Genomic DNA, 22,423 nt, shown 5'->3' with positions numbered 1-22,423 from the left:
ATTTAGAAAATTATCAAATTAGATTTGATTTAATATTTTTAATTGTTAGAAATATTATTTTAAAATTACGCATAAAGCCAATAATTAGAATTGAAATATGTAATATTTTTATTTATGCTTATTAATGTGTTATAATGCATGATAGATGATTATGAATACTAAAGACTAATGTGGTTGTGTTTTTATGATGGAATTGTTGTAATATTAAATAAGATCTGCATGTCCTTCCTTTTCTTTATATTTCTTATAAGGCTGTAAAATTCTTTTATCATCTAGTTTCTCTTGAATATAATCGAAGGTTTCTTATTCAATTATGTAAATTTTATGTAATTTAGAAATATAAAAATTTAGATACGAAAACTATTTTATAATCCAAGATGAAAAAAGAATGGCGGTTAATGACACAACCATAGTGCTCATAAAGGAATTAATAAGATTTGTAGTAGCTACCTAGGTTTTGACCACCTAATTTCCTTCAATGGCTCGAAGAAATTAGTTTAGATATGTTCATAATCATTTAATTAGAATGGAATGAGACTCAATTAAAATAATAAATCTTTCATTTATACATTAAGTACATATTAAGAGCATGATTTGTTGTCTTTTAATTTTATATGCATAAAATTAAAGTTTTATTGATGGATAATTTGTTAAGCTACTCAACGTTATCGTTAATTGAACATGTTTAATGCTATAAAATAAAGTTCTACTTAACTAACTTATATGATTTGGATGAGTTATTTATGATCATATAGGATTAAAGGTAATAATCAGACAAAACATATATGATATATTTAAAAGAAAGTTGTCACTTATCTGATATGAAGTCACATAAAGTTGTTACCTATGTTATCTGCCTGATTTAATTTATTTTGAGTTATTAAGTTACTTAAAGTCATATAAATTAAATGAGATCCTAACATATTAGGATATCTAAGCGAGATTTCTCGAATTAATAGCGAGGGCTATTAATTTGCATAAAAATAATGGGAGACCAATGATTAAAGACCTTATCTAAACTTGATTATAAATATTTATACATTAAACCAATACTCATTATCTTTACATGAATATGTTAATAGATTACCATGAGTGAACATAAATATTGCTCTACAAAGCATACATGATTATAATAAATTGACTAAACCAAACTTCTTGGACTGGTACCAAAATATAAAAATTGTTCTCAAACAAGAAAGAATGTTATGTGTTATTGAAAATCAAATTCTTCCTGTCCTTAAAGAGGAAGCTGATAACAAAGTTAGGACTGGTTATCAACGTCATATTCATGACAATGACTAGGTTACATGTGTGATGTTAGCTAGCATGTCATTTGAATTTCAAACACATCATGAGAATATGGATGCTTAAATAATAATTATGTATCTCAAAGAGTTGTTTAATGTAGTTAAATGCACAGATAGATACGAGACCTTTAAGAAATTGTTCTGGCTCCTCGGTGAACGCCTATGTGTTGAGGATGATTGAATATTTTTATTTTAAATTGAGCTAATTAGGCTTTGTCATGGACCATGAGTTCAACATTGATTATGTCTTGTAATCCTTGCATAAAAATGCATAGAAGCCTACTTGTTTAAGTTTCTCTATAAATAGAATGTTATGTTTTTTATTTTATGCATGTAATAGTACAATAATACAGTATATAAATATATAAACACAAAAGAAACTAACACTTAAAGGTATAATAATCTCTCTCTCTCTCTCTCCCCTAGAAGGGTTTAAGAATTTCTCACTAGTCGTTTGTGTGAACGTTTTGTAGTTTGCGACAATCTAGCTTTAAAGTAATTATTTAAAGCTGAAAAGAATATATTATCCTTAGATAATCTTTGTATGAACTCTAAAATACCCTAAATCTATCTAAGATATTTTTGAGACTTTAATTTTTTTAAAAAATTTAATGTTTTTATGCATTTCAAAAAAACCTAGCACTTCTTACATTATTTTCATGTAAGTTAGTCTGTATCATGGATATATAAACATCCACGAGTCACTAGATAAAGGTTTTCCATCTAGAAACTCACATTCTATGCTTAGAAGGCTTCATTTCGCATACACCAGTGTTAATTTAATTATCAAAAGGTCTTCCAAGTCTAACATAGGATTTGTTTTGCAAGTTTTTATGAAACTTAAACCCCTAGATTTAATCTCTCAATTCATCCACAAGCCTCTAAAAGACCTTGATCTTTTGGTTTTTATTTTTTTTTTTTTTTTGTCAAACTCGCATTGGATTAATTTAAAGATGCGATATTTATTTTGGATTTTAGGAAAACTGAAAAAGATTGAACTGCAGTTTTTTTTCAGTCTTATGTGTAGTTTGAGGTGATAACATTTATCAGAAAGAAATTTAATGTTAATAAAATGCTATCTCCATTGCAAGTTGCAATAAATTCACCAGTTATTCAGCAACATAAAGATTCTACAAGCCCTAAACTTTGTGTTTGAAGATACCTTCTTAACATAGAGAAAAAAAAGAGAGTATAAACTTGTCTGCAGTCTTGGAAGCAAGATCCTTGGCAAATGCCTCAAATTTGATATTGATGGCAGGTCTTCATCAAAGACGATTGGGCATAAACGACATGGGAATGTGTTGGGCAACAGATCATAACAAGTGTCTTTATTGTACACGTGTCACATGCTGACTAGTGGTGTAAAATTCTATTGTCCTACGTAAGAGACTTGCAGCAGATGTAATGAACATATTTTTTCTGCTTTAAGAAATAGTAAAGTCTCAATGCTCACCAACAGAGTGCTTTACTACAATTTAGTATCCAGTTTTTACATTTTTGACAGGAGGTCATAGCTGCAGGCAGAATCTTGCTTAAAAGCCAAAAAAGAATGAAGTGTCAAAATCTTCTTCAACAATAGTGATGAACAATAAATCCAAGCAACTTTTTTAGACCAACATGTAGATAAAATAAACAGTAATCCAAAGAGAAAATGAGGGCGGGCAACCTGATTGCTTTCAGATTCCTTGATTCCCTGCCGCAAAATAAGTGCCGGCAAATTTACTAAATGCATTTGGCATTGGATTAGCCTAAGACTATAGCGGATAAAACGATACAAGAGAGAGGGACGCAAATAATTAATTATTTCCTTAACAACGCAAATAAAAAGCAATCTATGTTTTGATATTTCAAGCATTGATGAAGCTAAGTCCACCGTTGAAAGTTTCATTGCTCTCCTAGATATAGCACAGACAATGGGAGGCAAAGATAGCATGTTTCGGTATGCTGATAGCAAAGACAAGCTGTTGATGTTCTTTGGGGTTCTGGGCAGCATTGGAGATGGATTGCAATATCCTCTCACAATGTATGTTCTTAGCCATGTTATCAATGAATATGGAAGCTCCAGTGCATCTGTGTCTATTGATACCGTGAACAAGGTGAGCATCTTGAAGTCCTCGAAACCATCTTGTTCTAGCAATCCCTTCTATTTATCCTTCTTGCTATAGTTAAGGTTGCACCAGTGACATTACTTGATGTGTCTACAGTAGTAGAAAAAACCTAAATGAAGGACTTTGGCATGGGCTATGTCTTGAAGACATGAAAATATGTTGAGAGGGAAGGTTTTGACTCCATATATTTTAACTGAAAATTATATATCCAACAAAAAATAGAGTAATCTGCTTAATGATTGATTAATTAGCTCATCCAACGCAGAAACTACCTCCACAGTGCTTATACATGCATGATTTCCTACTACACAATGGAAATGTAAAAGTTATTGGTGTAAATTCATGCCTAAGGCTTGCGTAAACTCTTAGAAGTTCTTCACCTTAAGTGCATCAGAATTCATCTGGATCCTTCTTAATATTGTTGATTGTCATAGCTCATTTGAATTTATTTTATTTCTACTTGTCAGTACTCTCTCAAGCTGCTATATGTTGCAATTGCTGTTGGACTTTCTGCTTTTGTTGGTGAGTTCAGTATTAGTAAATCTAATGAACTGCTTTCAGGTTTCATTATTTTCAATTGTAAATCATTTATCAACAGGTACAGGGAGGCTAATTCTGTTCTTTGTTGCATTTTGGTTGATCTTTACTTTTGCAGAAGGACTGTGTTGGACAAGAACTGCTGAGAGACAAACTTCTATAATGAGAATGGAATATCTGAAATCTGTCCTTAGACAAGAAGTTGGTTTCTTTGACACCCAAGAAGCTGGTTCTTCCACCACGCATCTGTTAGGTTGGTTGCCATTAATGTGCAACAACCATTGACAATTGCAGCAGCCACCATTGTCAAAGAAGATGGCTGCAATGGTGGGTTGTTGGTGGCAGCCAACAACCAATGGCTAATGTCAAAGTTTGGTAAGTTTGGCAGCCACCATTGATGACAAAAGAGCAAGATGAGCTGCCATAGATGCCTATAAATAGAGGCATACATTAGAGAGCAAAATGAGAGAGTGAGAGTTGTAAGAAATGTAGAGAAGAAGAGAGAAAGTGAGGGGCTGCAATGGCAGCAACCTTGCTGCCATTGCAGCAGCTGCAAATGCAGCAAGAGAGTTGACGAGTTGAGTAGAGTGGATGTATCCTCCTCCTCTACATGTATGTATTGTAACTCTTTCTCTATCTCTAATACAATGACTCTCTCCCGTGGATGTAGGCGGTTTTGCCGAACCACGTTAAATATTGTGTCAGTGTGCTTAAGCCTCCAATGGGCAAATATCAGTACATCACCGGTCGGAATTTCCCAACAATTGGTATCAGAGCTGATGGTTTAAAGTGGTGTTTGATTTTTGCTCAAAATTGAAAGTTCTCAAAATGGTGTTTTGACCATACCACTATGTAGAGGAGGCCGAGACGAAGCCACTGGTGAAAACGGCGTCAAAATCGGACGTCGGAAAACGGCCGCACGGGCCGGCAAAGAGACTGCCCAGTCAGCGTGCCACGTCAGCGCCAGTCAACAGACACGTCAGCGCCAGTCAACAGACACGTCAGCGAAAGTCAGCAGACACTTCAGCGACGGTCAACAGGCACATCATCGACCAGTCAGCAGCCACGTCAGCAAAGTGGGACCCACCCGCCACATCATCAGTCGCGAGCCGAGCCGAGTGAGCCGAGCCGAATTGGAGCCGAGCCGAGCCGCGAGCCGAGGGACAGGATTCAGTGTAGCTGATCCTATGTGCAACCGGATCTGATATTGAATCTGAGCCGTTGATCAGGCCAGAATTGTTTTTGATCAAATCTTAGCCGTCTGAAGTGCGATTTGGACGATTTCAGACTTGTTTCCAGCTAATTTGATCGTTCCGGATGCAATGGTACGGTCCGATCGTTGAGATTTGAGACCGAAAGTGGTGGTGGTGAATTATTAACGAGAGATTGCCCGATCAGGAGGCATCTGAAGGTCATCATGGTGGTCGTTGAAGAGAAGAAGAAGAAGGTGCACATGTTTACCCAATTACATGTGCTAAAACTGCTAAGTGGGGAGAATTTTAATTGCCTTGAGGGAAGGCAAAATTGGGACACTCTAGACACCTGATCATGTGGATAATTTGAGGTGAAGAGTGGAAATTGACTAAGACCAATCTTGACGAATCTAAGAACTGGTAGTCTCGCCAGATGTTGAGAAATCATGTATTAAACCAGTATATTCCAGATCACTTGTAAAGGAAAGCCGCAACAAAGCTAGCAAATGGTTGTATATACGGAAAGACAGTACGATGGATAGATATGGCCTGAGAAGTTCTGTCTAGGAGATTGGGTTTTAAGCGGGACCAGTGTGACCCCTCCAATCTTTCCTGGGAACTTGCTTAGTGGAAGGATTATCCATACGGTACTATTTTCGTATATATAGCAGTTTGTAATGAAACGGTTGAAGACTAGCAAGATAACGGCACAAGAGATCAGTTGGGTTCCGAAGGTTCAAGGATCTGATGAAGTGGTGATTTCTCCAAAGAAGTTAGATTCGGTGACTGTGATTTCTCGAGAGGAGAATTGATGAAGACCCTGATAATGGAAGAGAAATAGAAAGGGGATAAAGATTGGCACCCTATTTTGACTTGGACAGATGTTGTGATAGGATGAGCTGCTGTCAAACATAAGCAAGGAATAGGGAGAAATCTGGAGAACATAAATTGCACGAGGGCACGCAGAGATTGTGCACGAGTACCCGTAGGATCCAACGAGGTACTATTTTTTAGACAACAGGTGCAAGGAGAAGAAGTGTTCCCAGATGAAGCTCAGAGCAAAGACTGTTAAAGTTTGTACAACAGGAAGTCTCTTATGCTCTTGATGAAGACAACAGGCGAAGACCTTTCCAATGCATGCAAGGATGGAAAGAGAGCTGTTGCAGAGGCACCTAATTGAGGGGGTGCAAACGCCTGTGATAAAAGGCGACCGCCTATGACGAAAGGCGAAGACACCAAAGAGAGTTGGTGTAGGTGGAGCTGTCAAGCAGAAAGGCATAGAAGCTCCAAACATAGAAATCGAGGTAGAGGATTGCGAGGAGTATACCGCAAGTTTCTCTTTCTATGTGATTAGTGGCAGCTATCTCTCCCATAGTGCACATGGTGGTAGAGAATTCTGGAGCCACTTTGAAGCATCTCAGCTGAAGGAGGATGCGACCACCTATGAAAGGTGAAGACACCTTAGATGGAAGGTGTGTGAGGGCCGTGATAGAAGCCCCAGTTTAGACCGCCGCATGACGACGAGCGGAGACACCTAAGGAGAAGGTGTGTGGGCCACGATGTAGGCCCAGTTCAGAACAACCCCAGAGCCAATGTGATGGCTAGATATGAGTGGACAGGTTTATAGCCAATGAAGTGGCTATGATGAGTATGGAGACAAATGCAGGATTGACTTTCATGGATATTGCCCCCATGCTAAAGATCAATGAGCTAGAAGACATTTGCCTTGGACAATAAGTGTGTGACTTGTGGAGCATTAAGACGCGGCTGCTATGAAGAAGCAGAAGGGCATGCGCAGGTTCCGAGCACGAGTTGACTCTTGTCAAGGTGGTGAGCTCGGTAATGGCATTGTAATACTCAGAGTATGAAGACATATATGGATCAACCTTTAATGGGCTGCCCCCATAGGTGAAGGTGGAGAGCTACCTGGACTCTTACGACTAAGAGCGAGAGACTCACGGAGAAGTAAGGCGTGGTTCCTAGGGTGGAACAGAGGGCAGGCGCAACTCCTGGATGAGTAGACTCTTGGAAGAGTGGTGAGCTCGTGATCATATTAAGATACTCAGATAATGACTGTCGCACTTGAAAAAAGAAATTTCCGTTTGAGGGGGTGTTGTAAGCCTTGATGTAAGGCTTGATGAATCATTCCGGACCGAGCATGGTTGATACGCTCGAAGGGGAATGTTGTGTTCCAGAGACAAGCGTTAACACTCTTCAGATGTGAAGTGGCAGACCATCTGGTTGTAGTGATCCTTTTGTGTGAGAAAAGGTGTGCTTTGGTAACTCTGATGATTGAAAGGTTTGGCGAGTACCTGTAAACTCGGCCACAGACGCTCTCAGAATGGTAAGCTTGGAAGAGCTGCAAGATGCAAGCCTGTGCTGAAGAAGCAAGAAGACAGTTGCCCCACATGAATGGCAAAGGGGGTGATTGTTAGGTTGGTTGCCATTAATGTGCAACAACCATTGACAATTGCAGCAGCCACCATTGTCAAAGAAGATGGCTGCAATGGTGGGTTGTTGGTGGCAGCCAACAACCAATGGCTAATGTCAAAGTTTGGTAAGTTTGGCAGCCACCATTGATGACAAAAGAGCAAGATGAGCTGCCATAGATGCCTATAAATAGAGGCATACATTAGAGAGCAAAATGAGAGAGTGAGAGTTGTAAGAAATGTAGAGAAGAAGAGAGAAAGTGAGGGGCTGCAATGGCAGCAACCTTGCTGCCATTGCAGCAGCTGCAAATGCAGCAAGAGAGTTGACGAGTTGAGTAGAGTGGATGTATCCTCCTCCTCTACATGTATGTATTGTAACTCTTTCTCTATCTCTAATACAATGACTCTCTCCCGTGGATGTAGGCGGTTTTGCCGAACCACGTTAAATATTGTGTCAGTGTGCTTAAGCCTCCAATGGGCAAATATCAGTACATCACCGGTCGGAATTTCCCAACAGCATCAAGTTGTCTCAACCATTTCTAATGATGCCAATTCAATCCAAGTAGCAATATGCGACAAGGTTTGCGTTTAGTATTGTTCTTTCCTTTAATTCACTTGCACATAAGCCTGTGCGTTGAAATTAACTCCTATGGAAACAACTTCAAAAGTGCTTTTACATTGGTGGTAGAGACTACATATTAGTTAAGATTTAAGGTTTGTACAGTGCCAAACCTCACAAGCATGGCCCAAAAAAAAAAACATTTCCTGCATTTTGAGTCGAGAATTTGATATTATACAGCATAAAATGTTCTACCAAATACATGCATATTTATGTTAGCCTGTTGGCTTTGACTCTGCCTGGAGGAAAAGTGATAAAATGTTTGGTCACTTGCTCAAGCATCCATCCCTGATGCATGACCTGACTATAAGCAATAAGTAATCTAGATAAAACTATTTCCTTCATCTCCATGCTGTGATTAAAATTATAAAATTGATCTTATGCTGCTTGTAGATACCCAACTGCCTTGCATATATGTCAACCTTCGTCTTCTGCCTCGTGACTTCTTACATGCTGTCATGGAAGCTTGCACTGGCAGCTCTTCCTCTCACATTGATGTTCATTATCCCGGGACTTGTATTTGGGAAGTTCATGATGGATGTGATCATGAAGATGATTGAATCATATGGAGTTGCTGGCGGGATAGCCGAACAAGCTGTTTCATCTATAAGAACTGTATATTCATATGTAGCAGAGAATCAAACACTTGATAAGTTCAGTCGTGCACTTCAACAAACAATGGAATTAGGAATAAAGCAAGGTTTCGCAAAGGGACTGTTGATGGGGAGCATGGGAATGATTTATGTTGGTTGGTCTTTTCAGGCTTGGTTAGGTACTTATTTGGTGACAGAAAAAGGAGAAAAAGGAGGCTCTATCTTCGTAGCTGGAATCAATATCATCATGGGAGGATTGTAAGTTCATTTTGTTTCTATTTTCTTCTTTTGATAATTTCTTTGAAGCAGACTAACTGATTTAATTTGAGTTCAAGAACTCATAGTTTTTACTCTGCAATTGCAGGAGTGTTTTAGGAGCACTCCCAAATCTAACTTCCATCACAGAGGCAATGGCTGCTTCTACTCGTATTGTTCAAATGATTGATCGAACTCCTAGTATAGACTCGGAGGATAAGAAGGGGAAGGCTTTGTCATATATAAGAGGAGAAATTCAATTTCAGGACATATATTTTAATTATCCATCAAGACCTGATACACCAATCTTGCAAGGCTTGAATCTCACGATTCCAGCTGGTAAGACAGTTGGTCTTGTGGGAGGCAGTGGTTCTGGAAAATCCACAGTGATTTCATTGCTTCAAAGATTTTATGACCCCAACGAAGGACAAATTCTCTTGGATGGACACAAAGTAAATAGGCTTCAGCTCAAATGGTGGAGATCGCAAATGGGTCTGGTTAACCAGGAACCAGTCCTCTTTGCAACATCTATAAAGGAGAATATACAGTTTGGGAAGGAAGGAGCATCGATGGACGATGTGGTAAATGCTGCTAAGGATGCAAATGCTCATGACTTCATTACCAAGTTACCAGATGGATATGAAACTCAAGTAAGCTATCTTTTTTCTTTTTTAAAATAAAAATTTATTTCTCGAATTCATTTCAATAGAATTTCATAGAAATATTGATGGAAAGAAATTCTAATAGCAGGTCTCAGATGTTTCTTTAGTAAGAAAATGGAAAACAATTAATTTATGAATTTTGTTTCTAGGCATTTAACCCAAATTCTGTATGTTAAGTTAACATGCTGTTCTTGATTTCCTAGACATTTATTCAACACTGTCATTTTTGGCATTTAATTCAGTTAACTAGAATTCTTGAAGTCTGAAAAGGTCAGAACGTAAGATTGATTACAGTAGTTCCTGATTTAAACACCATCTTCATGAATTCCTCAGGTTGGTCAATTCGGATTCCAACTATCTGGTGGCCAAAAGCAGAGAATTGCCATAGCAAGGGCTCTGATCAGGGACCCCAAAATCCTGCTTCTTGATGAAGCAACCAGTGCACTGGATGTACAGTCAGAAAGAATAGTTCAGGACGCAATAGATGAGGCATCGAAAGGAAGGACAACAATCACCATTGCGCATCGCCTTTCCACAATCAGAACAGCAAACCTTATTGTGGTTCTACAAGCAGGGAGAGTAATCGAATCAGGTTCACATGAACAGCTAATGCAAAAAAATGATGGACAGGGCGGGGAATACTTCCGGATGGTGCAGTTGCAGATGGCAGCACAAAATGAAGCTTCTAATGACTTCACTTATCACAATGATGGGCATAGCTTCCATAGGATGAGTCCTGCGCCAAGCCCACTGAGTGTGAGGAGAAGCGTTCCAGGCACTCCACTGTTAAACCCCTTCAGCCCGGCATTCTCTATGGGCACCCCTTATTCCTTCTCAATCTACGATCCCGCAGATGAAAGTTTCGAAGATGATTTATACCAACTGAATTATCCAGCTCCTTCTCAGTGGCGTCTGCTGAGAATGAATGCACCGGAATGGGGAAGTGCCTTGATTGGATGCTTGGCGGCAATAGGTTCTGGAGCAGTTCAACCTATTAATGCTTACTGTGTGGGATCACTCATATCGAACTACTTTCTCAGTGACAAATCCGCCGCCAAGCATAAATCCAACAAATTGTCTCTTGTTTTCTTAGGCATTGCTGCTCTAGATTTCATCACCAGTCTTCTCCAACACTACAATTTTGCAGTCATGGGAGAAAAGTTGACAAGGAGAGTACGTGAGAAACTGCTAGCAAAGCTGATGACTTTTGAAATAGGGTGGTTTGATGATGACGAGAACACAAGTGCATCAATTTGTGCAAAGTTAGCCACCGAAGCCAACATGTTTCGATCCCTTGTTGGGGACCGAATGTCATTGCTGGTTCAAGCATTCTTCGGGTCTCTCTTTGCTTATACACTAGGGCTTATTCTCACGTGGAGGCTAGCCCTTGTGATGATTGCAGTACAGCCATTAGTTGTTGGGAGCTATTATTCAAAGAGTGTTTTGATGAAAAGCATGGCAGGGAAGGCACAAAAAGCTCAAAAGGAAGGAAGTCAGTTGGCAAGTGAAGCTGTTATTAACCATAGAACCATAACCGCATTCTCTTCTCAGAGGAGAATGTTGGGGCTTTTCAGAGCTACCTTGAGAGGTCCCAGAGAGGAGAGTGCTAGACACTCTTGGTTGTCAGGTTTTGGCCTGTTTAGCTCACAATTTCTTAATACAGCTTCTACTGCACTAGCTTTCTGGTACGGAGGAAGGCTTTTGACGGAAGGTTTAATATCCCCAGAGCACCTTTTCCAGGCATTTTTGATACTGCTTTTCTCTGCTTATGTCATTGCAGAAGCTGGAAGTATGACCAATGATTTATCGAAAGGAGGGAATGCCATTCGATCGGTGTTAGCAATCCTAGACAGGAAAAGCGAGATTGACCCAAATAACTCTTGGGGTGCTTTGGACATCAAAAAGAAGTTGAGAGGCCAAGTAGAGTTCAACAATGTCTTCTTTGCATATCCAACAAGACCAGACCAAATGATCTTCAAGGGCTTGAACCTTAAAATTGATGCAGGGAAGACAATGGCACTGGTGGGACCAAGTGGTTCTGGAAAATCTACCGTCATTGGACTTATCGAGAGGTTTTATGATCCCATGAAAGGAACAGTTTTTATTGATGGACAGGACGTAAAGAGCTACAATCTGAGGTTGCTGAGATCTCATATTGCATTAGTCAGCCAGGAACCAACACTGTTTGCTGGTACTATCCGTGAAAATATTGCCTATGGTAAAGAGGATGCAAGAGAATCTGAGATACGAAAGGCTGCAGTTCTTGCCAATGCACATGAATTCATCAGGTATGAAAGATGTTATAGTCAATGTTACAGATTTAATTTTCCATCCAAAAGAAGTAATGGTTATAACTTTTAAGGGCGAAAATTGAGCTGTCTAAGGACGCATTATGATATAAATTAACAAAATATGTAAATATTCTTTGCCTGGTTTTGATCTGAGAATCTGCAAATTGAAGCTATTAACCTCTCATTCCATTTCATTTGTGCCTTTTTTGCAGTGGAATGAAAGATGGATATGATACCTACTGTGGAGAAAGAGGGGTTCAGTTGTCTGGAGGTCAAAAGCAAAGGATAGCACTTGCTCGTGCGATAATCAAGGACCCATCAATCCTCTTGCTGGATGAGGCAACTAGTGCACTTGACAGTGTGTCAGAGAGCTTAGTTCAAGAGGCACTTGAGAAGATGATGGTTGGCAGAACATGTGTAGTCATTGCTCATCTGCTGTCAACAATACAGAAATCCAACTGCATTTCAGTAATCAAGAATGGAAAAGTTGTGGAACAAGGTTCACACAGTGAACTAATGGAATTGGGTAGTGAAGGAGCGTACTACTCTCTGACAAGAATACAAAGTGGAAGCTCCTCTTATCATTGAAGCAGGATGGTTGTTCTTCTCAGAATTCCTTCCTATCAAATAATCTGGAGATAACCTGGAGGGTAATGGGTCCTTTATCTATGCAAAAGTTATTCCCTGGCACTTGTGGTATCATTTGTCGATCCTCGATCCTTTCCCTCGCAAAAGGGATTTTAAAATGTTTATACTTGTAGTACGTATTTCTGCAAGCTGACAGGACTTGGCCACAACATCCTGCCTAATCTTGCAATGCCTTCTTTTCCTAGGTTCTGTTTACGTTGCTGGAAGTTATCTCGTCTTGGATGCTATTAAACATCTTAGTTTATGCAATGGCCTTCCTGTAATCCAAACAAAAAATATGAAGAGTACAGAATTTTGGTGTTCATATTCAATATGATTTGTATTAAAAACTTGCATCTTTCTTTTTATCTGTTGATATTTGCTCGCATGATGATACTTGCATCCTCATTTACCTTATCAATTCTTGTTACTTACTACCATTTATGGAACAGAAGCTTCTATTCAATTATTGATTCTTGAGAGATCTATTTCAACTCCTTTGTGTGATGTTGGCTCAAAGTTCCCTCACGGAGAAGATGCATGCATTAAGCAAGAGAAATGAGAAGCATATAAAATGCCATTTTTTGCTCTTTTATGCACTGCATTATTAGTGATTGCCAGGGTGCAAAATCCTGGCAGATGTTCGGAGGTGAATTCGTCATTGAATATGGAAATGGAAGTAACTGCTATTACAGAGGCCTGTAATTCAAACTTTATGAAGGGAAGGTTTCTGTCTTCTGAGTATTTTGAGGTGAGAAGACCTGGAAAAATACTAATCCTTCTTCGCAGAAAGTGAGTTCTGATACCCACTTTAACCCTAGTTTAACACCCGGAGAAATACCAGTTGTTTCTCAACATACGGAATATGTAAGATAAAAACTATGTGAATGCTGATATAATTATTCTTCATGAATAAAGAAGATCACTGTCAAAGAAATACTTCAAAATATAAACTATTAGATCATTGTCTGCATGCTGTGAAACATTATCCTCGGCAAAGTTTTGACAGAGGATAAATTTAAGCATTTTGATTGTTACATGTGAGAAAAGGTCATGTATACAGCACATGGATGGAATCTGAGAAAGATGAATTTATCTAAATGTCTTATGCAATGATCACTTACAAGAACAAGAATCTAAAAATGCATACCGAGTTGACATATTCAATGTCTTGGATAAATGAAACTCTCTGATACACATTTCTCTTTTTCTTTCATAGAAGAAGAGCAATTAACAACTAGTTTTAAGGGAACGAAAGATCTGTTACATAATCATTGGAGGAAAATCTACTTGTTTCTACTTCATTGGCAGGAGATGACAAACTGCTGGCAGAATTTGTTTGCAGAACATTTGCAAAATGTGAAACCAAATAACAACCAAGAAAAAGGGAGCATAGCGAGTTACTGCCCCTACATAACTATGGAAACGCAAAGAATGATTCTAACCTCGTAATCATCACTTCAAGGACAAACTATTATTTATTTAATGTCTAATGTCTATATCTTCAGCAATAGTGAGAGATAATGACTCTTAGCAGGTTTGTAGACCAGCATGTAGACAAAATAAATAGTGAGCCAAAGCATAGGGCGACGGATATTAATATGACTATTTTTTTTATTCCTTGTTCACCTTATGAAGAACCAAGTGCCGGCTAATTTACTAGATGGCTGGATGCTTCTGGCATTTCATAACAGTATAATGAGATAATAACAATACACGAAAACATAGGGTCTTGTACATAATTAAAAGACTGAACTATCCAGTCCCTTCTGAATGGCGTCTGCTGACAATGAACGCACCTGAATGGGGACGTGCCTTGATTGGATGCTTGGCTGCGATAGGTGCTGTAGCTATTCAACCTATTAGTGCTTACTGTGTGGGATCACTTGTATCAAAATACTTCCGCAATGACAAATCTGCTGTAAAAAATAAGTCCAACATATCGGCATTGATTTCTGTAGTTATTGGTGCTCTCAACTTCATCACCAGCCTCCTTCAACATTATAATTTTGCAGTTATGGGTGAGAGGTTGACAAAAAGAGTACGCAAGAAACTTCAAGCAAAGCTGATGACTTATGAGATGGGTTGGTTTGATGATGATGAGAATACAAGTGCAGCAAGTTGTGCAAGGCTAGCCACTGAAGCCAGCATTGTTCGGTCCCTTGTTGGGGATAGGATGTCATTGCTAGAACAAACTTTCTTTGGTTCTGTCTTTGCATATGCACTAGGACTTGTTCTCACATGGAGGATAACCCTTGTTGTGATTGATTAAAGACTGTTTTGATGAAAAGTATCGCCGGGAAAGCACAAAAAACACAAATGGAAGGAAGCCAACAAGCAAGGAAGCCGTTATTAACCACAGAACTATAGCTGCATTCTCTTCTGAGAAGAGAATGTTGAGGTTTTTCAAAGCCACCTTCAGAGGTCCCAAAGAAGAAAGTGTTAAACACTTCAGGTTTTGGCCTGTTTAGCTCCCAAGTTTTTTAACACAGCTTTTATCACACTAACATACTGGTATGGTTGGAGCTCATGACAGAAGGGTTAACAACCTCATAGCACCTTTCCTAGCATTTTTATACTTCTTTTCACTGCTTATGTCATCAGAAGCTGAAAGCATGACTAATGATTTATCCAAAGGTAGCAATGCCATGCGAGCAGTATTTGCAATTCTCGATGGGAAAAGTGAGATTGATCCAAATAACTCGTTGGGTACTTCAAACATCAAGAGAAAGCTAAACATCCAAGTGGAACTCAACAATGTCTTTGCATATCCAACAAGACCAGATCAAATGATCTTCAATGTCTTGAACCTTAAAATTGATGCAGGGAAGACAGTGGCACTGGTGGGGCCAAGTGGTTCTGGAAAATATACCATCATTGGACTTGTTGAAAGGTTTTATGATTCCTTGAATGGAGCAGTTTTTATTGATCTACAGGAGATAACCAGCTTCAATTTGAGAACTCTAGGATCTCATATTGCACTAGTCAGCCAAGAACAACACTGTTTGCTGGAACTATCCGTGAAAATATTGCCTATGGTAGAGGATGCAAGAGAATCTGAGATACGAAAGGCTGCAGTTCTTGCTACTGCACAAGAATTTATCAGGTATATTGCAGTCAAAAAAATAAAAAATCCTACTCAGCCATGTTCGTATGAGTAGTACTAATTTTTCAGACATAGTTTCATGCTTTGACAGGGAAAAAAAACAATCCTTTGCCTTGTTTGATTTAACACGCTGCAAAAAGGAAGCTATTAATTTTTTGTTTGTGCTTTTCTTCAGTGGAATGAAAGATGGGTATGATACCTACTGTGGAGAAAGAGGATTTCAGCTATCAGGAGGTCAAAAACAAGGGCTTGCACTTGCTGGTGCAATCCTGAAGGATCTATCAATCCTGTTGTTGGACGAGGCAACCAGCACTTGACAGTGTGTCAGAGAGCTTAGTTCAAGAGGCACTTGAGAAGTTGATGGTTGGCAGCTCGTGTGTAGCTATTGCTCACAGACTATCAACAAATCAGAAATCCAACTGCGTTGCAGTTATCAAGAAAGGAAAGGTTGCAGAACAAGGCTGCCACAAAGAACTTCTCGCATTAGGTCCTGATGGAGCATACTACTTTGTTACAGAACCACAAACGGGCAGCTCCCTTTTTCATTGAAGCAGAATCACTGTAGGAAACTACATGATACAATGCAAAGATTGCTTACTGTCAGGAATAGCAAGATTTTTGAAGCAGAGTCTGAAAATCCGTAGTGCCGCAACTTAAATTTAGCATGCTACATGCTCCTCAAGCTCAGAAATCATTCTTCTAATTAAAACAAGATTAAACGAAATCATTAGTATCAGATCATGGGAAGAAAATTATGTTTCCCACTTGAGCTAAATGCCATTTCTTGCCGTGCTTATGACATATGACAGCACCCTGCTATGCTTCATTCCTTGTAGAAAATGTGTACGAAAAACCCACAAATTTCTCATACTTCCACTTCATCGCAGTTTGCATTGCATTCTCGTAATCATCAAAGAAAGAATTGCAGGAAATTACCATTTCAAGTCAGTTTTTTTTCCCTTTTCTTTCATCTAAATAAAGCCACTATATAATACAATGAAATTCCATCTTTTACTTCATATGCTTCTTTCAAGTATCTCTTGAATTCGATACCCTATCTAATGTTAGCTCGAAGATATCTTTTCCAATAAATCTGAAATAAAATATGATGATCATTGTTATCAGCCAAGCCATTCTACCCCAGAACTGAGAGTATTCGTGGGGCAGATAGTGTATTTTAAATAAAGATGATGACCTCTTCTAGGGTATGAATATATATGAACCATTTCCCAATAAAGTTGCATTGCCAAGAAATTTCGACATTAAAACCTCGTGCATCAACAGGCGTACCCAGAAATTTCCTGCATGGTAAGAACTCTAAAATGCGTAGGTTTTTCACTGTAGAAGTAGTTTTTTTTTCTTTTGCTTTTGTTTTTTTTTACATGTTTTTTTATGCTTTTTTTCTTACCCAAAATTGATTTCTTCTTCTTTTTTTTGTTTCTTTGTTTTTTTAAATTTTTTTATTTCAAAATTATCTTTGCTAAATTTTTTAAAATATTGAGCTGGTTGAAAATTTAACTATGTAGTTTTTTTCTTTAAAACATTATGGATTGTTATAATATTCTTATACATTATTTTTTTTTATGATTTCTTTGTTTGTTTTTTTTTCCAAAATGGTCTTTGTAGATTTTACTTTTTTATATTTAGTTGGTTGAAAATTTAGCTTTGTAGTTTTTTTTTTTAAAAAAAATTGAATTACTACAGTGTTTCCCTACATAGTTTTTGTTTTGCTGTAGTGTTTCTCCATATATTTTCTTAAAAAATTATCTTTATCGAATTTATTTTTTCAATATTGAGCTGGCTGATAATCTAGCTTTAGCTTTCCCTATATGTTTTTTTATTTTATTTTTATTTTTATTTTCCAAAATTGTCATTTTTTACATATTTTTTTTCTTTTTGTTTTATTTTTTTCAGAATTATTTTTGTTGATTTTATTTTTTTACTATTGAGCTGGTTGAAAATTTAGTTTTTTTGCCTTTTTCTTTAAAACACTGTAGCTTTCCCCACGTGTTTTTTTTTCTCTTTTGTTTTCTTTTTTGTACATTTGTTTTTCATTTCTTTTACCCAAAATTGACTTCTTCATTTTTTTTTAGATAGCCTTTATTATTATTTTTTTATATATTGAGTTGGTTGAGATATTAGCTTTGTAGCTATTTTTTTAAAAAAAAACACTATGAATTACTACAGTGTTTCCCTTACATGGTTTTTGTTTAGCTACAGTGTTTTCCCCACATGTTTTTTTTTTTAAAATTATCTTTGTTAAATTTATTTTTTCAATATTGAGTTGGTTGAGAATTTAGCTTTAGCTTTAGCTTTCCCCACTTTTTTTTTTAAAAAAATTTTCCCCATGTTTTTTCATTATAATTATAATAATTATTATTATTATATTGTATTATATTATATAATTGTTTTTCCCTTTTGTTTTTTCTTTTTAATTTTTTTTATGAATTTTTTTATTTAGTTTGTTAATGTTAAATTTTTTTTATTTAGTTATCAGATTTTCATGATATGAATCTTGGGTTTGATGGGTTCACCTGATTTGACGAGTTATTTTTTTTTATTTAGTTTAGTTTGTTAAAGTTAATTTTCTTTCTATTTAATTATCAGACTTTTATACTTTCATGACACGTATCCTGCGCTTGATGAGTTAACTTGGTTTGATGGGTTAACCCAGTTAATTCTAGGTAAACCCGTCATTTTTTTTATTTAGTTATCAAACTTTCATGACGCATATCCCAGATTTTACGGGATAACCTGGTTTAAAAGGTTGACCCAATTAATTCAATTTTTTTTCTTTTTTTTCATTAGTTTTTTCCTTCCTGTTAATTTTTATGTTTTGTTTTTTTAATTAATCTATTTAATTATCACACTTTTATGACACGACCTTATAACCAGATCCACATCCAGGATTCTTAGATCCGGTGTTATATCCAAGCTCACTTAAACTTGGGTCATACAAGTTTAATTTTATTATTAATATTATAAATATTACTTTTAGGTCAGACGTTGCAGTCAAATCTAAGATTTTTTGGTATAACTTTGCAGGAAAACCCAAGATTTTTATTTTTTTTTAATATTTTTTATATAAAAAAAATAACCCGTGGTATCGCGGGGGTATAAAGCTAGTAATTAAGCAAAAGGCGTGGCACTACAGCTTAAAAATACAACGAAAGGGGTTATGATTTCTGTGAAATTGCAAGGAAAATGGCAGGTGCCTTCTTGTTTCGATCGAAAGGGGTTATGATGTCTGTGAAATTGCAAGGAAAATGGCAGGTGCCTTCTTGTTTCGATCTTTAATCCATGGCAAAACTTAGAAACCAACATCCGATTACTTGCTTTCCTCGATCATTCAAAGTCTTCTTTTCACATGTCAGGATACGAATCTCAGCCCACATGACAATGACAGTGAACCTTTTTCTCTCTTTTCACACCTCCAATCAATTTTTTTTTATAGCCAAGTTTTTCGTTACACATTAACAAAAGCACCCACGAATAGAAGATGGTTTTAGTGCCCATAATTTTTATTTGTTTTTAACTTTCTGATATTACACTGGGATGCTGGAAGTCTAGCTCTTCGTTAAATCAGATCCTTTAACTATCAGTCCAACCCTGTTTGTTCAAATTCTCGCTACCAAAACAAACAAACAAAAAAACCTTCAGTGCACCATTACTCAGCTTGATTGAAAGTGAAATCTAGATTACATAAATTTGAAACCCAGTAGCACAACTTAACTGCTATTCTCTGCGTCTGGCCTTTTAGAATAGAATACACTTTTTTTCTCTGGCTTGGTGCAGTAGACCAGACTAGATTAAACACAAAGATTATTAACATGTCTGCTTTGAAAGCTAGACAGGTAGTGTTTTAATTTCTTTGTGATAGCAGATGCTTTTCAAAAACACATAAAAATAATATATTTTTTAAAAAAAATTTAGTTTTTACATCAACTCAATCCTAAATAAAAAAAATTAAAGCAAAATAATAATAATTTAATATCGAAACAACAAACATGCTCATAAAATGTTCATTGCAGCTCTCATGTTTTACCAGGATCTAACGTTAGTGAGTCATGCACAGGATTATCATGCTTTCACTTTAGATAGCACTTTCATATCCCTAGCAGAGCTGGGGACCTGGTCTGCCGCACAAGAGACGTCCTCGTAAATTCTCTGGTAATTGCTTGTTGAAAAACATTTCCCATTATCATCAGCATATTGTACTTCAAAAGTCCATATCTTGTCTTTAACGAAGAGTAGGGAATCTAATGCAAGCAACAACGCAACTATTTTCTTTCACAAATTACCATATCATTGCTTAAAAGAGTAAGAAAATGAGTTTTTTTTGCTCAAAATCAGGATCCAACAATCATAGTTATACGACCCAACCAGGGTCGAACATGCCAAGGAGTTGAGTCACAAGTTAACTCCTAGACCGGCGAGTCAACCCAAGATATGAAGTCAATAAGTTGCTAAGATGACCCATCCGTTAAGGTTTATAACAATGCCAACAATGAGGTGAAAAGGCGAATAGAAAAGATGCTTATATGGGGAAAACAGCCATTTTGGGTGACCAATTTTCTTTCCAACAAACAGCATATGGTCTAAGAAAACTTGTATATGGGGAAAGATAAAAAGCCTGCTTTAGAACCATGATTCCCAGCTATGTGAACCATTCATCAAGCAAACCGTATTGTCTTGAATAGAAAATAAAAACATCAAGCAAGCTTAGCATGCAGACCCTCGTTCTGATCTGTGAAAAACCCCTCTCATCTCATGTAATCATCACCTCAAAACTAAATAAGGGGACTGCAGCCCACAAGTTAAAGCATGCACTCACTCCAACCATTGATTAGCTCGTGAAGCTGACCATTCTAAAAGAAAACTGGTGGAGATGTTTATAAGCTGTCATTAGCATCTGGTAGCAGAATATTTTCACCAGAAATGAAACTTGTATGCTTCAATACATCACTGGCAAATCCATCACAATATGGTCAAATCGATTTCAATACTAAAAAAATAAACCACAACTTCCATGTATAAATTGCAGATACAATCTGTTAGTGACGACAACAACAACAGCAACAAAAGGATTTCCAAGAAATAAAAATATATATAAAAAAATCATCACAAAATCCAAACATGCTACAAGAAAGTAGAAATAATGCCATCTAAAAATCACCAAAAACCAAGCAAGCCTAAAACCAAGAAATTAAAAAGAAAAACTCCCATTTGCCCGTAATAGCTCCTAATCTTATTTGCATTAGACTTGAGCTTTAAATCTTTGGGGTTGACTTTAATAACGGTACCATTGACATCAAAATTAAGCCCTACCCTGATCTTATCCCTCTTAGTTTTGAACATAAGAATCTTGTACCTCACTGAAGTAGCCAAATCCACCCTGAAAGACGTCGTCGTCGACCCATTTCCTGCAGGAATCGCCTGGACAACCACTTTCCGGTCAATATTTGGAATGGTAAAATTCTTTGTAGCCTTCTTTTTATGCCCCTGATAAAACTTTGGTATAGTAAAATTCCCAATAAAGTGGGACCTATTTGGACTGTCGAAAAATGTAACGTTTATAGGATCATAGTACACACCCTTGTCTTTGTTGGTGTTTTTAAACCTAAGTTCAAACTCAAGGGTTGTAAGGTTTGAGGTTTGGTTAAGAGGAATATAAAATTTTCTAAGTAGACAATCAGGTGATGAAGTACGTAAGCTGAGCCACATAAAAAGCGATGTCAGCCCTAAAGTGAATATGAAGCTACAACAGCACCTACAACAGCCACCTCCACCGGTATCCGGCATGACGAGGTGGTTTTCCGGTGAGGCTGAAAAGGGTTTAAAGGAACGATGGAGGAGATCAAGAAGAAGGAGAGATTGTTTAGTTTGCGTAAAGAGAATAATTAAAGCTGTGGTCTCTGGTTTTTTCTCCTTTATAAAGGAGAAGCAGGGGTTGATGGGACACAGTGCACGTTGTAGCTTTCTGTTGGTTTAGAGATGTGATAAAGGTACATGCAGGTCGTTTTGGTTTTATATCTTGGCCAATGCGATCTTAGGTTAGTGAGAGAAATGAAGAAGCTTGACTATATTGGCCAATGAGGTTGTAGGGCAGTGAGAGGAGTACATGAATGGCAGGTGTGTCGATCATTGCTCTTTGCCAGTATAAAATCACAGGTACCTTTTGATTGGTCATCACCTCAGGCCCTACCTGGCGTCTTACATCAAGTAGCCAATAGTATTAATTGACTATTAATATTTTTCACATCGGAATACAAGGTCTTCTGATTAGTCAGAATTAAATATTTATTAACTCATAAAATATATTAGATAATTACACCTAACATCCTGTTTTCGAAAGAAAATATAGTTTTTTTTATAAAGTTAAAAGTGATCATCTAAATTAGAAGAAACTTCACCATTGCATATATTAAATATAAATATACATAGTTTTCTCATGATTCTCTTTCTCTCTGTCACTCTTTTGAAATACGCGTCATTTATTAAAAAATATTAATTACGGTATAGAAATACAGTCCAACCTGTATTTTTAAAAAAATTTATTTTTTTATTTAAAATTTATTTTTTTATTATTTTTAAATCATTTTAATATATTAATATAAAAAATAATATTTTAAAAAAATATATATAAAAATGTATTTTTTTATAGCATTGGATTCTAATTAACTTGATAACCAAGAA

General features: G+C 37.0%; 2 protein-coding genes and 1 pseudogene across 2 annotated transcripts; 2 read left to right on the top strand and 1 right to left on the bottom strand.

Moving 5' to 3' along the window:
• Positions 1-3,220: 3,220 nt before the first annotated feature.
• On the top strand, positions 3,221-12,634 carry LOC133693145 (ABC transporter B family member 15-like). Its single transcript, XM_062114327.1, has 8 exons — positions 3,221-3,403; positions 3,883-3,937; positions 4,071-4,205; positions 8,099-8,154; positions 8,587-9,044; positions 9,151-9,691; positions 10,037-11,991; positions 12,207-12,634. The coding sequence occupies exons 1-8, from the start codon at positions 3,221-3,223 to the stop codon at positions 12,580-12,582; spliced, it is 3,759 nt and encodes a 1,252-aa protein (XP_061970311.1). The 3' UTR covers positions 12,583-12,634.
• A 561-nt stretch (positions 12,635-13,195) lies between these two features.
• Positions 13,196-16,276, top strand: LOC133677973 (putative multidrug resistance protein; annotated as a pseudogene).
• Positions 16,277-20,724: 4,448 nt separating this feature from the next.
• LOC133696757 (protein NDR1-like) lies at positions 20,725-21,704 on the bottom strand. The gene has a single exon (XM_062119035.1). The coding sequence runs from the start codon at positions 21,527-21,529 to the stop codon at positions 20,900-20,902; it is 630 nt and encodes a 209-aa protein (XP_061975019.1). The 5' UTR covers positions 21,530-21,704; the 3' UTR covers positions 20,725-20,899.
• Between the last annotated feature and the right edge of the window lie 719 nt (positions 21,705-22,423).

The sequence above is a fragment of the Populus nigra genome, chromosome 1 (assembly GCF_951802175.1).
Source record: "Populus nigra chromosome 1, ddPopNigr1.1, whole genome shotgun sequence".
In the NCBI taxonomy this organism is placed as follows: domain Eukaryota; kingdom Viridiplantae; phylum Streptophyta; class Magnoliopsida; order Malpighiales; family Salicaceae; genus Populus; species Populus nigra.
Note: the sequence above shows the minus strand (reverse complement) of the source record. Positions and strands in the feature narration are given on the sequence as shown.